General features: G+C 41.4%; 1 protein-coding gene across 3 annotated transcripts in view; it reads right to left on the bottom strand.

The window, feature by feature from the left end:
* Positions 1–3,392: 3,392 nt before the first annotated feature.
* LOC133490970 (rab GTPase-activating protein 1) overlaps positions 3,393–17,088 on the bottom strand; it is a 78,366-nt gene continuing 64,670 nt past the window's right edge. For all 3 annotated transcript variants that reach the window (XM_061801726.1, XM_061801727.1, XM_061801728.1), the window contains 9 exons: positions 15,761–15,802; positions 15,453–15,581; positions 14,293–14,385; positions 13,307–13,417; positions 12,746–12,850; positions 12,209–12,292; positions 6,773–6,844; positions 5,406–5,606; positions 3,393–4,123 (listed from right to left, as the gene is read on the bottom strand). In XM_061801726.1, coding sequence (XP_061657710.1) covers positions 4,001–4,123; positions 5,406–5,606; positions 6,773–6,844; positions 12,209–12,292; positions 12,746–12,850; positions 13,307–13,417; positions 14,293–14,385; positions 15,453–15,581; positions 15,761–15,802 — 960 coding nt within the window. In that variant the 3' untranslated portion in view covers positions 3,393–4,000. The remainder of the gene's footprint in view (positions 4,124–5,405; positions 5,607–6,772; positions 6,845–12,208; positions 12,293–12,745; positions 12,851–13,306; positions 13,418–14,292; positions 14,386–15,452; positions 15,582–15,760; positions 15,803–17,088) is intronic.

Below are 17,088 nucleotides of genomic sequence, written 5' to 3'. Positions count from 1 at the left end.
GACCTGCAAGCATTCCGCAGACAGTACTTCACGCAATTCATTGTTCTTGTACTTTGCAGGGGTGTAGAAGACTGTTTACTGTTTTTGACCCATCTCATGTAGACTGGGAGGAAAAAGTATTTGAGAATTTCTTTCTGGATTTTCAATTTGTGGAAAAATTCTTGTCTTCATCCATCTGTTTTCTTTGCTTTATCTGAAGTTGTTTTGCAGGGTCATTAACTTTAGCAGGGAAGCCCAGACTTCTCTCTGTCCAGCCACTTCATCCAGGGAGATGTCGTCTCTCCAGCATGTCCTGGGCTGTCCCCGGGGTCTCTTTCCGGTGGGACATGTCCCGAACACCTCACTACACCTAATCAGATGGCACAGCCACCTCATCTGGCGCCTCACAATGCGGAGGAGCAGCGCCTCGACACTGAGCCCCTCGCGGCTGACCGAGCTTCTCACCCTATCTCTAAGGGAGAGCGTGGACACCCTGCAGAGGAAACTGATTTTTGCAGTTTGTATCCGGGATCTTGTTGTTTTGGTCACGACCCACAAGAAGATCGACCGGTAAATTGAGTGTTTCGCCTTTCGACTTAGCTCCTTCTTTACTTCAACGGATCGATACAAAGTCCTCATCACTGCAGATGCTCCACCGATCTGTCGGTAGATCTCTATATCCGATTCTTCGCTCACTCTTGAACAAGACCCCGAGACCTCCAGTTGGGGCAGGATCTCATCCCGGACCTGGAGAGGGCCCGTTTCCAACTTTGGGGTCGAGTGTGGTTTTCATCCTCGCCGTGTAACAGTGGACCAGCTCTACACCTACAGCAGGGTCCCAAAGGGTGCATGGGAGTTTGCCTAACCAATCTACTTGTTTTGTGGACCTGGCGAAGATATATATATATCCGTTAGGGAGTCCAGTGGGGCGTACTTCAGGAATATGGGGTACCAAACCCCCTGATACAGAATGTTCAGCCCCTATATTAGATCCGCATTGCCGGTAGTGAGTTTGATTTTGTTCCGGTAAGTGTTGGACTCTACCCAGGCTGCCTTTTTTCAGATTCTGTTCTTTTATGGACAGAATTTCTCAGCATAGAGTGGGTCCGGTTTGGTGGCTTCATCACAGCATCTCTGCTTTTTGCACATGATGTGATTCTGTTGGCTTCATCTCCAACTCTCACTTAAGCGGTTCACAGCAGTGTGTGAGGCGGTTGGAATTAAAAAAAAAAAAAAATCAGCACCTCTGAATCGGAAAAAGGGTGGACCTCATTCAGTAAAGGATATTGAAACTTTTTCAAAATATATTACTGCAATAATTAAAAATATACATAGACAGGGTTACTTTCATCCAACTCCAGTTTTAATGGTGTTTTATAATTATTAAATAGCTTTTAGTCCATCCTAGTTATGAGCACACATACACACAAAGAACAAGTCAGACAGTGGGGGTTTCATATATTTATACTGAAGCTTGTAAAGTCACCACAATGCATCCTACACTACTACAAAGTCCACACATGGTTATCAATGTTTGTTGTCGTATGGTCGGGCTACATTTTGGCATTGTCATCATTTTCAATAAAATAAAGTTAAAGTCAAAACACACACAGGTGGATTATTCAACGGCAGCAGGTAGGCAACATTAGGTCGACTTAGAGTAGAAAACCATAAAGAAAAAACATCATAAGTCATTTATATTTATATATATTTATAGTATACACAAGCCAGCGCCAGCCTGCAAAGGCTGCTTTTGTCTTTCCTTTTCACGCAAACGGCAGCATTCTGTTCAACCTTCACCTCGAGATGCAATTTACACTTGCGATGCGGTCAACATTAAAACGCGACAGCCTTCTTTAGGACCTCGCTCGCTCGCTCACACACACACACACACTCTCTCTCTCTCTCTCCTCTCTCTCTCTCTCTCTCTCTCTCTCACACACTCACACACACACACACCATTCGTAGCCCAAACTTTCTGAATGACACTTACTTCATTCTATTTCCACATAAAAATCTGTTTTCATGACTTCTGGGCTTCAAACTTTATAAAAGACCCAAACATGCACAGCTTTTTGTGACTTGCGATGACCAACCCTCCTGAAAAACACTTGTGAGGACCACACAATGTAACCATAAACATTTAAAAACATTTTCGTGGGGCATGGGAACCTGAAATGACATGTAGGGACCAGCCTTTCGAACCGCAATCATTCACTCACGCAAATTATATTAAATGTCAGATCCTGCAAGTTAGCTAAGAATGAGTGTGATGGGGCTGTGCACAAAAAAAAAAAAACCCCAGCAAGTAGGTAAGTTTTTCAACAATGAACACAACGGGTTAAAAAAAAAAAAAGTCTCGCTAATAGAAAATGTGGAAAATCTTGTATATCCTTCTGTGTAACCAAGGCTTATTTCTCTGTTGATTTCCATTTGTATGGCGGTGGACTAAACCCTAATTTGTATGCAAGTCAGACCACGCTGAAATCCAAAGTGAGGACTGAGACCCGTTTGTATTATTAGTTGTCATGTTTTGCTGCTTTTCTCCAAATTAGCCAAACTTAGTAGCACTTATAATGTGTTGCTGTGTGCTACTAACAAGCGTTTTCCCCCGTTTGAATTTGTGCCTTCCCTTTGTGTGCTGCAGTCAGCGTAAGCCCAGCGCTCTGTACTTCAAAGTATCTGCCAAGATCTAGGGTCGGAGAGCAGGTGGTGCTCGGAAGCAAGGGGGGGTGGGAGTGATGGGGGATTTCAACAAGCACGCACCCACACACTGGAGTTCTCTAGTGATGAAGATCCAAAGCTAACAGCCATCCATCCACTTTCCCTTTCATGAAGCTTAGGGTGACATTTGCAGTGTTGCCACTTCAAGATGTGGAAACATGCTAACAAAAAAGGTTACGGTCAGGGTGCCATTTAGTCCATTTAACTGGTTGACGTATGAGTGCAATATGCAGAAATTTAATTAGTAAGGGATTACCTGGCATTTAGAAAAATGCTCAATAGGAAGTCGCGAGCAATACATTAAAAATACATTAAATCAAGCAGGAAAATTGCTTTTGGGTTCTATTCCATCGACTTTGTGGAGTGAATGCGCCCCTCTTAGGGTGGAGGCGGGGGATCTGGAGCCTATCGCAGCTGCCCTTGGGCAAGAGGCGGGGTGCACCTGGGACTGGGGGCCAGTCAACGGCAGGTCACTTCTGAACAAGCAAGCATTCACGCCTCCAAAGCAAACAAGCAACGTGCGAGTAAATGAACAAGGTTGCTTATGTTTGTGTGAATGAATCGCATTAAGCTACATTTTTGTTTTCCATCAACCTTCATAGCAAAATGTTGTCTTGTCTGTCTTGTCCACACACACACACACCACACACACACACACACACACACACCACACACACACACACCACACACACACACACACACACGTTAAAACATTAAACATGACGTCTTATCTTCCATCAATGCATTAGTGCTTTTTCCTCTCTATTTCCTACACAACACACTTGGAATCAGTCCGTTATTAAAGCATTCACGCACGCACTCGACACAAACACATTCAGAACATACATAGACAAAAGAAAAAGTTGTACATTACAAAAAAAAAAAAATCACCTAACAGGTCTTGTACCGAAAATTGTCTTTTAGATTGTGCCAGTAGTTTTTTTTAAATTTTATTTTAAGAGGGAGGAAGGAGAGAGAAAGTGTGCCTGTCATGTTACCATGGTTACAGTTACATCCAACCGAACCCCCCCGTTGTTGGTTCATATCAGCAGTAACAAGGACACAAACCAAACAGTGCATGGATGTGACACCTCAGGCTGGGGGAGTGGCAACAAAGTTTTTTTTTTTTCATTTTTTTGAAAGCCCCTTACGTCAGTGCACTTGGTTGTAGTCATGGGCCTCAAAGGGGGGAGGGAAGGAAGGAAAATGGCGCGGGGCGTTCCGCACCGATGCTCACCCTGGGATGAAAGTGAGAAGCGTTCAAGTTCTGGGTGACACAAATGAGACCCCGAGCGGGTTAGGTGGTCTCCTTGCCCTGGGTGCCCGTGACTGTTTTGATGGAACTAAGCGTTCGGTTGAACCAAGTCTTCTTGGCCGCCTGGACCTCGTTGAGAGCCAAACCAAGATGGTGCTCCAGGTCCTGAAGATGGAGGAATGACAGGACTTTCACATTTCAAGACGTCCACCAAAATCAACTTTGACCTTTTTAATATCAGGGATGAGAATGACCAATTTGGAAAAACACTGAAAATGTCTGTCGATGGGTGGGGTAGAGTTTCCTCCTGGATATTTTTTGCTCCTATCGGAACACAGAGTGCACAGCACTTTGCCGGGAATGTCCACTTTTTGTACGTGTTCGGTTAGACATGTTGATACCGTTTTCGGTTCTATCTGCACGGTTACACTTTTTTCAAGCCATGCCCGTCTGAAACAGTTTTTGATTCCAGCATCATTTGTCAATTGCCCTCGCTCGATCTTCATCCTTTTTTTCTAACACTTTCGCCATCGTAAAACTTTGAACGCACCGTCGCTCAGTTCGCGCTATGTAAGTCCCACGCGCCATTACTTGGCTAACTAACAGGTTACTCTGCGATTTCTGAGATCCGAGAGCACATGTACATGGCAATGGTGAAACTCGATTAAACACTAACACGATTGGATCGTGATACTGTATAACTCCGTTGTCCAATCGAGTAATCTGCCGCAAACAAATTTTGATGTTTATGTCGCAAAATGCAAATATTTACACTACTGAACAAGTTAGAACGGCATTTGATAGTCGTGCTTGTGCTAGCACTAAGGTGAACTTGCAGCTCGGACCCCACCACCGAGTGGCAGGCGCACGATACCCTACCCCTACCCCCCCCTGAAATTTTCTCAACTGATTTGGGCTTATCTCGAGAATGGTCATTTTGGTCTGAAAAAGTCGGAAATCCGCGGAAAATTCTCATCCCTGTAATATTGACAGCACAATAACCCTGATGGCGGCCAGGCAATATTTTTACGAGACACGGTCTAAATACAAAACAGAAGAAAGAAATCCAACAATTTGTGAAATTGGTGGTTCATCAACATCATATTACTTCATATAGAACCACGACTTGAAATGCAATGTCCTTCAGACATCCATCACTAGATGGCATTGGCAAACTTCACAACATCTGACCATCATCAATTCACATTGGTTTCCTTGCAGTGAAAAGACAGTGGCAGTTGGTGGCAGTAATGAAACATTAACCTTGTTTAAATTTACAATAACATTCCTCATAAAGGAAATATATTATGGCTACATTTTTATGAACAACCCTCCATTCAAATGTAAAAATTTATGCCATACTGGCCTGTCGCCATGGCAGCACACAACAGTAGATATAAGGTGTATGTCCTGATTATGAGGCTGCCTACAGTGTGTGTTTGAGTACCTGGATTTTGCACTCAGCCTCCACCAGCTGCAGTTTGGTCTGTGCCAGTTCCAGCTCCATCTCCCTCAGCTGGTTCTTCAAACCCTCCTTCTCCTCATCCGTCTCTTCGCCGCCTCCGGGGGGTGCCGCAGTCGCCGCCACCCGAACACGACCTTCCTTGTTAAAAAGGGCGCTGCATTTGTCACAGCCTTCCACTTTGGCCTGGAGAGTAGAATGGAGTAATCAACAACGGTACTCTGCCGGATATAAAAGACTGCAGGATTAATGAAGGAACTTGAAATCTATTGTTCTTCATATATAACAAAAAAGGAAGAAATTGTAACAAAAAAAAAAAAGGTGTCCTTCTACCTTTGTACGACAGTGGGAACTACTATATTTCCTCATATAGTGTCCGAGTGCATCGATTAACCCGCCTAATCGGCATCATTCCTGGGGGGGCGGGGGTAATGTTTTTTAAGCAAGTCCAATTTTCATGGTATTTGCAAATAGTTTTACAAAATTTGATAAGAAAATCCTACAGTGTAATAAATAAGTACTGTATTAAAAGCGTCGCTTTAGGTGTATATTTTAAAGTGGACCAGCCTTTGCTCCAGAATGTTCCACCACTGCACTTCATCTGAATTCCTCTGAAAACTTCAGCTTTGCAGATGCCACCATGCATATTGTGGTGTCTGCTGTGGTCACGCCGCCCACCACAACATAAGATGTTCTTCCGTCAGACGGGGGCTTCTAGATGCTTCCAAACACACACTTCATCGAAAAATTAATGTTCTTTCCAAACCTCAAAAAACAGAACCTTACAATTCAATTAACATTTTCAAGCAACTGCAGAATGTCATCAGTAATCGTCCTTCACTTTAAGTGGAATCTTAATGATCAGCTGAGCCATTATGTGGTTCAACCATTTTTCTCAACACTATTGTAACTTTTCATTACTCATAATTCACTGTGCGCCTCATTATTCTCCTCCATTGCTTATAATTGCTGGCAGGTTTATTGGGTTTGCAGTAGAAGCAGACGACGGCGTGTCCTCGTCATAATTTGTTTTTGCAACTGTGCAGCCGTGGGAAAAAAAGCCACCCTCGCTAAAATGTCATTTTCTTCAACAAACGAGCCCAATCCAAATGCCAGTCGGCTAAGCAATAGTTAAGTATACGCAGCAGAAACGTGGTTTGAGAACTCAAAGGTGACCAAGGCGGACCATAAACAAACAAAAATAAGTGAAAATTTTCTCATGGGATGAGCAGCTCAAGTGTGCCCATGTAAAACAGACCAGCATTGTCCGAGCAGGCTTCTCTTTGGTACTGGGTGGCAATAATTGTTCATTGTGTGTGTGTGTGTGTGTGTGCACATGAAGAGAAACTTACCCTGATCTTCTCAAGCTCTCCCCGATTGGCCGCTTGCTGTTTCTCCAGCCGGTCACTCAGCTGGGAGCAGATCTGGAAAAAGAGTTACATTTTGTAAAGTTTCATGCTGTATAGATGTAAAAACGTATGTCAAATTTACACCCAATTTAATCCTTCAATTTTAAACAAGGAAATAACTATTTTGAGAATTTTACCGATCATCACACTCATTTTTTTTTTATTTCTATTTCACTCACTATATTTATGGTTCATTAATTTTTCGATGCACTCCACGATGTTAACATTTCCTAATTTTAAATGAAATCCATACACAAGGCATTCAGATTAGTATACAGATCAGACGTACACGCCATCTAAATCCTCGTCAAGATGAAAACAACATTTTAATTGAACATTTAGTAGTGGGCTGCCATGGTGGATCGGCTGGTAAAGCATTGGCCTCACACTTCTGAGGATCAGGGTTCAATCCCGGCCCCGCCTGTGTGGAGTTTGCATGTTCTCCCCGTGCCTGCGTGGGTTTTCTCCGGGCTCTCCGGTTTCCTCCCACATCCCAAAGACATTCAACATTAATTGGACTCTAAATTGCCCCTAGGTGTGATTGTGAGTGTGGCTGTCTGTCTCTCTGTGCCCTGCGATTGGCTGGCAACCAGTTCAGGATGTACCCTGCCTCCTGCCCGTTGACAGCTGGGATATTTCAGAACTCCCCACGACCCTCGTGAGAATAAGCCGTAAAGAAAATGGATGGATGGATGGATGGATGGATTTTGTGGCACAAGTATTATTGCTTGTGTGTAATTTTATGCTGTTTCCATATTACCTATAGTAAGGAATTGGTAGTGTGTTTTTTGTTTTGTTTTCTCTCTTATTCTGCCCTCCTTTGTTCTATTTCTAAGATTAGTAGTTTTTACTTCAAGCTCTGGAATGACAAATGTTCATTCAGATGGTCGTTAACAGCGAGTCCAACAACCCCCAACAAAAACGGTTGTTGAGAAAAATGCGACCTGTTCGGGCACAAAACAACAAACGCAGTCAAACGACATTCCGGCAGTCCCAACGTTCTTCTCAACCATAAAGGGTGCTGTTGCAAACATGTTGATGTGACGGCGCAACAATCAAGCCAAGATATTCTCCAGAAATTGACGGTGAGGCCAAAAACGCTGAAAACAGTCTACAACAGGTCCACACGATACAATTAACAAATAACAAAAAAAAAAGTGAAAAAATACAAATGAGAGTGAAAGGTTTGCGGCACTCTTGAATAGGCTGCCAACTTAAAGGCGCATAACTTTGCTTTCAAAACTGTCCAAATGCGCAGCAACATTAAATTAAGACAGAAAGTAGAATTGAGTCACAAAAGGTCCCCAAAATCAAGGCAATTTGGAGCAAGTCTAGGAAAAAGAGGCTTCCTTTGCAACCTGGGCCTGAATCGCATATTGTTTCTCACTTAACAATGTGAAGATGGAGCTCAATGTAATGCGCGTTATCCGATGAACACGAGGTCTTCTGGGCTCTCTGCCGACGGAGCATTCTTGTGCTCTTAGCCTTTATCTGTCCTTATACCCCACCCCCCACAGCAGATAGTCATCGTTTCCCTCCTGCAAGTCTTTTATCTCTTCCTGTTGTCGTTTCTTTCCTTTCAGCTGCCTGCACAGTACACACTTCCCATCGACCTCCCACATCACTACAGCCCCCCCCCCACAACCCCCACCTTCTTGATCTTCCAGATATCCCCTTCCATTTTCACAATTCTAAACATTTATTTTTAGAAAAAGTAAAAAAAAAAATTCTACCTAAGCCACTAGGGAATGAAAAGCTACGCACAAGACTTCATGTGAGTCAAGAGCTGGACCTCACACAAAGCCTTTGTGGGGCAATCAAAATGATTAATTTTGGGGAGGGGGGGTGGGGGCAGCCAAGTGTTTATTTTGCAGACTGATGTCTGTAAAGTATATGATGCCTGCTTTATGATCCGGGTGTTGATTGTGATGACGTTGTCTTATGTCTGCCCATCAGACATTACTCACCAGTTACTCTTGTGTAGTTTTGCACTAAGCACTTTCTTATTTTTATTCAAGTTATAATATGGAGGACTGCTTTTACTTGAGTCATTAGTCTAAAGCACAGGTGTCAAACTCAAGGCCCGGGGGCCAGATCTGGCCCGCCACATGATTTGATGTGGCCCACAAAGCCAAATCTAGTGTGGCAATATCCATGAGTCTGGTAAAAATGTGTACCAAATTTTCATATAGCATAAATGATAAAGTTATAAACCAACAATTGGTCATCAATACATGAGATCTTCCCTCGATATAGACAAAATCTGAAAAGTACTTTAAAATACTGACTCTCCTGTAACTTAACAGGGTAACCAACTTGTGAACTTAATCATGTGGCTGGGTAATCCAAGTTATTGTTCCGGTAGTGCGGCTATATATTGGATGTGGCTCAATGTTTGCCAGCTTTTTTTTCCCAGTCAAGTATAGTTTTATAGTCTTTTAATACTAAAGTCTCAGTGGGCTTCACTGGCCCAGAGTTAAAGATTACCAGCTCATAGGTAAAACATTGGTGTAGTTGAAAAAGTTAGTCATCAGAGTGTCAGGATTGGAAAAAAGGTAGACAGCCTGCCCTAATTTCCTTCCTCAGTTTTCTCTCCCTTTACTCGCTCTTTCTATCCACTCAGTTTTCACCAACGCAAACCAACTTGTAATGAAATTCTCAGTTATCCATAATACACAAAATCCTTAGCACATATGCTATTTGTCACTGGGATATAAAACTGATGCAACAAGTACATGTACAAGTGGTATTTTTGAAGTTAAAAAAAATACCTAAAGTAGGTGATCTTTAGACAGAAATGCACTGATTTTTAACATCTTGAATTTTTTTACAATGTGAGAGCACCTACTCATGATGGGCGGAAAATAAAAAATAAAAAAATCAGCTAGGCTATGTTCCGAAGAGTAAACTAACCATGTGGTGGTTGCAAATTGTTCTCATATTGTCTATTTGGATTGTGGTGAATTACTTGTGAGACAGACTATTATTCATAATACTTAATTTAATTTCAAAAGGCACACCGTAAAACCATAGTAAAAAGAATTATCTGATCAAAGAGGGGAGAGAAAATGGTTCTTGATACACACCACAAGATAATTGCGGAGGCTCATCATTTAAAGACATCCAATAATCTGGTCTTTGGCGATTTTGATCGGAAGGGGACAATTTGGCCAGATTACGTGTATGCACATACCCACTTTCTTACTTTAAGTTTAAGATGCAGTTATTTTAAGTTACAATTGTGCCATACTGCTTTTTATTGCCGAGGTAAAGGTGAGGTTGGGCTCTAAATATGTTCTCTCGCTATTTCTGTCTGAGCTCACACAGGGAGTCACAGAAGTGTTGCATAACACCCTCTGCAATGGCAATAAGAGGAAAAAAGATTCATAAAGGTTTTGCATTTCAACATCAAGCGACAGGATGACATCTGAAAAGGATCAAACACCGTTGGGAGTCAGAACCTGCTCATAGTCGTGGGTTCAGCTGAAGGGCACAACGTCTTGATGGAGATATTTTGGCATGCGTACGCACACACCAAACGAATCATTTGTGGCACAAAAGACATATAAAAACACTCATGCTCCACATTAAGTGCTGCTTTGGATCGAGCGCAGATGTTAACAGATATGTTGGATGCGGGATGAGAAACCGGGGAAATGTTCAAACCCACTTGCAAAGATTTGAAGTTTAATTCAAGAACATTTTTAGTTTGGAAACACAGTCAACACAAAATTTGACCTGTGCGTGATTACAGATGATGACAACCAATCACACACACCAGGGATACTCCTATCATATATTATACTGTAAATGGTCATCTAAAAAAAAATGGTCTTAAAGCGAAGGTGCGCTTCTCCTGTCGAGTCCTCAGTTTACAGTCCAAACACACAGCACCCAATGTACTAGTTTAACGACCATCGCAACATTTCGGTGTCATGTGGCACCAGAAAGAAGGCAGCCTCAGTTACCAACCACCATAATGTTTCTTTATTTGACTGTTTAAGAGTCATCAGTGAAAAATATTTTCCATGCAAATATTTACTGTGCTATGACTTAACTGGTGTGTTAGCCCAGGTTAGTGCTACAAGTCATACAGCATGTTGTGACTTAAGAATAATTTAGGTTATATCGTCGTGGGAAAAGAATTAAGTCATTAACCAAGGACCGCCTTTATGCAAATGAACCATACAAATATTGTTCAGGTTCCAATTACAAGGTCTCCGAAAATGAAAACTTTCGGCTGTTGACTGTCTCAAAAAATAGAGGCCAAAATGTCCATCCATCCATTCATTTGCTGTAAAATAAAATTAATGACGTGTTTTGTTCTGGTTCAAAGAAGTTGCATTTACAGTATCAGCAAATTCTTATCAAGGGGTTATGAAGAATATTGATGAATGATTGATAAATTCCTCAAACTGACATCTTGTAGTGTTGGGAATGTTATTTGGCTCGGGCAAAGTGACTTTGCGATTGAGTTGGCACAATCATAGTGCCAACTAGTCTCTGAGAAGAAGTGACTGTACCCAGTCAGAATGCAGTTATGTGAAAAAATAAATCCGTGTGTTTGTGCAGCTCTGATTAACAAGCTGCTAGTTGTGCCACTACCTGCAGTGCATATGCTCACGTCGCGGCTCAGCAAAGGTGTGGTGTGTTCAGCACGCTGATTAATGACCACCACGCTCATGCGCCTCGACTCATTTACAGCTCACTTTCTAATCACATCAAAGCCACAGGGCACAGAGTGGGGTCAAATAAATGCGCCGGTCTTGTAATGATTATGTCACGTTGGCAAAGAACTCCGCTACCATCATGGATAGCGCGACCTAGCTCCAGGCTGAGCGCTGGATTGATAAAAAAACATTTATCGATTCCCTTAAATGACCTCGCCACCTGCAATATTTAACACCCCCCTGGCTCTTCTGAGAACTGTGTGTCACTTAAGACTTTTAAATGAAGGTCTTTGGAGGAGCGAACATCCCAAATTGGGATGCATTCAATCTGTTAAACCCTCGATGGACACCGTTTAGTATTTCTATGGCATTTATTTTTTAGCTATTTAAAACAGTTTTTTTTTAACCACTATTAATTTTATTTATATACCATACCTAAAATACTGTACAAAGATCCAAAGCATTACTAGTTTTATACAGTGACCATGTATTTTTACAAAGGCAAATAAATAAAACTTATTATTACACGAGACTGCCAACTATGCATCCATTTTCTATTCATTATTGTCATGGGTGAGCAGGAGCCTATCCCAGCTGACTTTCGACAAGACATGTAAAATGCGTTTGTACTTAAGTTACGAAACGACTCCCGGAACGGATTAATTTCATAAGTAGAGGTACCACTGTATTTATTTAAATGTGGGCATACCTGCTTGTATTCCCCGATAATGGAGCCGTTCTTCTTAATCTCGGATTCCGACTTGTCAAGCTCTCGTCTGCACATCTCCTTCAGCTGTGGACACACGTGACATGATGTTAGAGGTCAGGGACTAAAGACAGATGTGAGCGTCCTGGCCCCCACAGGTTGCATTTTTATGTTACGGCCATGAGTTGTGAAGGAGAAATCATTGGCAGACTTGATGCCGAGGGCAAAGTCACATCCTCTCTGCAAGCACATTAATCTCTCTCTTCTGCAACCTCACACACATAAAGATACGTGACATTACAAGAGAGAAGAGCACACAACATGGCAGCGGCGCTGTCCTCCTTCCCTGCGTTTCAACCGAATTGAGAAAGCACAATGTCAGTGGCAAGCGGATGTCTTTTGACACTGAAGGTTTGAGGTTGTCAGAGGTTGTGCGGCCACAACAACTCCGAGGAATATTTGATTGCTTCTGACGTGTTCATTTTATCATCTGTCACCCGACTGTGTGCCTTGAAACTCCAACTGTGGCGGGACTCTAACCTGTGCCGACTCTTCTTCCAGTCGTCTCTTTTCATCCTCAGAGTCCACTAGTTTCTGTTTGGTCAGCAGCAGCTCCTTGTTCAGGGCGTCAGCCTTCTCCTCAGCCTAACACACACAGATGCAATCCAGTGGTGATCACGGCGAGATGTTGATGTCACTGGTGACGCAAACCTATCTGACAGTCTGCATGACTGCCAGGCTTACATGATTGTCAGGAGCATATATGACCATTTGCATGATTTAATAATTATTAATTGATCTGGCAGCAGGGCGCCCTTAGTGGATAGCCTATCTGACTATATGGCTGTACTGTCTAAAGTGGTCACTTCACTGTCACAAGTAAGAAGGCAATTCTCTGTAATATTTTGCTAAATTATTCTGATCAGATTATACTTGAAATATATTTGTTTGAAAATGTATTTATTTTATTTATTTAAAAACAATTATATTAGAGTGGAGTAAGACATACAAAGTGAGGTGTTTGTTTTTATGTAATCATGGAACTGGATTTAAATTGTCACTGGCTAAAGGACAAAAAACAAATGGGCCTTTTCAACTTACATTGTCAAGGTCTTTACGCAGCGCAATCTTGCTGCTGACCAGCTCGTGTGCCAGGTCGTCGTTCTCCTGCTCCAAGCGCATGTTGGCCTCCTGCAAACGACGGTTCTCCCTCTGCAAATTAGCGAAGAGACAAAAATTAAAACAAAGACAAATGAAGAAGGAAGCTCAGGGGAGTGGCTCAATGCAGGCAGGAGATGGGAAGTGAAATCTGCAAATGAGCAAAACACAGTGGGAAACTGAGCAAGATTTGACGCTCACAGAGTGAAAAGGTTCACGGTAATGAGGTGAGAACTTGTGCAATGTTTGACAAAAGCATAACCTGCATTTGTATGGTTAACATATTAAAAAGTCAAGCAGCAAAGTGAGTGAGTTTACTGCTGTACCCCAAAAAATCATGGTAGGAAAAAATAAATTTTTCAAATATGACTCCAGCTTGTGTGATAAATATATATAATGCAGGGGCAGGAATTATACATTCCTGCTCACTTTTAGTACAACCATCAAAATTTTTTTTTTTTTTTTTAGTGTCACCCAGGAGCCACAGATGATGAAGTTTTATGACTTTACATGAATTAATCACCCAAAAATGAGTTTTATATTGAAATTGTGTGCACTATATTTTAAAAGCATACACTTTAATGATCCTGTAGAGTACAATTACATCATTCCAATTACCGTTTTCGTGTGTGTGTGTATGTGTGTACACACACACACACACACACACACACACACACACACACACACACATACATATATATATATATATATATATATATATATATATATATACACACACATACACATATGTGTGTGTGTGCTGATTTTAATCCCAGAAGATATTGTTTCCCTTTTATTGTTTGTGAGGAACCCTGTCTGTTACGTAGATAAAAAATGTGCACTGGGACAGCTCCGTGTTAATATACAAAAAGCAGAAAGTTAATCATGAAAGTTTGATGCAAATGTGTTTGCTTTGGGTGCCTAGCAACCTCATATCTCTCGATGGGAGCCTCCTGCTGCTCCTGCTGTTCCCGAATGGTGTTGTACTCCTTCTCAAATTTCTTCAGCTTCTTCTGACTGATCTGAAGCATAATAGCAGAACTTTTTTGAGTCAATTTGTTTACGATCAAAAGACAACAAACAATTTCAGTTTTTCCCCTGGATTTGCACTGTAAGGTTCATATGATAATGAAACGACGCATCACTAGAATTTCTGCCTCTGTGCATTTCCACCCGAGCAGCCATGCTGCCCACCCTGTGCGATTCCACACAACTAAATGTCAATTAACACCTCTGCACGTATGAATTCCTTTTACAAAATTGCATGCTGTCAAGGATTTGCCAATATGTACAATGTAAATCTTCAGGAAATTCAATCAAATTCAGTAGCCTCATTGACGGAGTTTGTTAAATATATATACCTGCCCGAATGACAGTGAATGCCAAAAACGGGGGCAGATGATCCAAAATCTCTCAAAACACAAGTTTGTGTGCATGGGAATCAGTCATTTTGTGTCCTATTAGTTCTGAAAGGTCAACAGTGACCTCTAAAGGTAATAAAGCTGTAGTACAGGGACTCAATGCAGGTTTTCTGAGGGAACTGTATTAAATAGAAAAGGACAAATGTCATTGATTGTCACCAACAATTCAAGGGCGTTAGTTAAAAAAAGCTTTAAGTCGGCTGCTTAAATGCCTCACTCTTACAATATGACCACCCAATGCCACTCTTCTGTGATGTACTCGCACAGAAAGGTTGAACACTATCTGGTAGTGAAGTTACAAGATATGCCGAGCCTTTGAAGTGGGTCAAATAATGGAGAGGGCATTTCTGCGAAGTGCATATCGACGCTTGGTTCATTTAAGTGAGTGGTTGAGAATGAGGACGTTCAAAGTCTAGCTGCCTGCCTGTATCATGTGACTGCTTCAGGACACGTGCAAAACAAATTTTATTACACAGTATATGGATGAATTATTTGGCAATACGTTTTTTTTTTTTGTTTTTTTTTTTTTTAATTTCATTCTCTTGACACTTGAAGAAAAATTATTAATTTTATCATCTGCTGAACTGAGTCTTTCTTCCCCGTCCTTTGCTATTGTCTGGGTAAAAGGTCACGTGCTTCGCTTATCTGAAGCACAGGTAAAGGCTCACCTTCATGCTACAGGCCAGCTCCATCAGTTTCTTGGCGTTTTCCTCAGAGCGATACCTTTTAGGAACTGGAACGCGAAAGAATTTGAGGGCACCCTCAAAGTCTGTTTGGATCAGATCATCTTTTGAAGTCTGAAAAGAAATGGGAGAGAATTTCCTTGCATTACCAGAGCCAACTACTGCTAATAATTAAGACCCATTTATTTGAGTCAATAATCAGGTGTGATACAAATAGACTGTATAAAAAATAAAATACAAGGTCTAATACAGGTATAAATACAGGTCCGATAAGAATGTATTACAAACGATACCTTGAGAAGTGCCAGAGCCACATTGAAGATCACACTGATGCCCTGAGGATGAAGATAATTTGTTTAAATGCACAGTAAGACAATATGAATATTAAACAACACAATCAGGGTTTCTACAGGAGTCACCAAATCAAATGTGATTTTTTTTCTTAGACTGTTCTAAAGTCATTGTGAAATAAATTTAAACACACTATCATGAAATACATAATAAAATGTTAGTTAATGTTTAATATACTTACTAATATTTACCAATTATTGACTGGGATGCAAATTGGTAAGAATTTGGCAATCACAATTACAGTGTCAATACTCCATATTGATCAGATTCCTTATTGATTCTCATTGGGTGTGATGTAAATACAAATGATGTATAATATTCATGCCATTATAGATACACCATTATATGATAATATCTAATATGGTTCTGCAATGTGCACAATTTTTTAAATCCCTATAGAGGCACTTATATATCGAGATATAGCATTTTTCCTTAAAATTACATCGAATTCGCTTGGCTCTATTCTCCATTTATTTCTAAAGAATACAGACTAATAAACTGGATAAATGATTTAAAAAAAAAAAAATACAACTCGAAATATGTCGTACAATCAGTTTTTAAAGGGGAAATCCAGTGGTTTGCATGAACAATGTATCCAATAGGTCATGTAATATGTACTCTATTTTGACAAGGTGATGTTAAATCCTCTCATTTAATAGTGTTTTGAGAAGATTTTTATCGACAATTACACATTTTCAGGGGCGCTGACATTTTCGCGAGTCACATAACCTATGTGGGAGAATGTGACATTAGCCAAACTTGGCTAACGGCCTCTCCGGACACCGAAGCTCAACTAACGGCCTCTACCGCCGAAGCTCGGCTCGCAGCCTGCCATTGGAGCCTACCCGTCAGACTCAGCGTCATTCCCGTCTGAAGAACCGACCGCGGCTGCCGGCCAGGAGCTCCGGGGGCCTTTGTTTTACACGCTTATGTACTGCGCCTAGGCCTCCGAGTAGTCAAGACTCCGCGTCATTCCGCCCGAAGAACCATCCGAATATTCAACATTAATTACAGCCACAGGTTCAAATCTGTATGGAAGTATTCCTCCGTCTTGCCAATCAACCGATACTGCTATTTCTTCATCAGATGAGGATAAATACGAGAAATCAGTGCTGAGCATAGATAGTGTCCCATGTAATCGAGCGTTTGGAACGGCACGCAACACATCACATCCACCCACGTTGGTCATGTGACTTGTGAAAATGGGAGCGCCCCTGAAAATTTGTAAATGTCGATAAAAATCTTCTCAAAACACTATTAAATAAGAAAG

The sequence above is a fragment of the Syngnathoides biaculeatus genome, chromosome 17 (assembly GCF_019802595.1).
Source record: "Syngnathoides biaculeatus isolate LvHL_M chromosome 17, ASM1980259v1, whole genome shotgun sequence".
Taxonomy (NCBI): Eukaryota; Metazoa; Chordata; class Actinopteri; order Syngnathiformes; family Syngnathidae; genus Syngnathoides; species Syngnathoides biaculeatus.
This window is presented reverse-complemented; position numbering and strand designations above follow the sequence as displayed.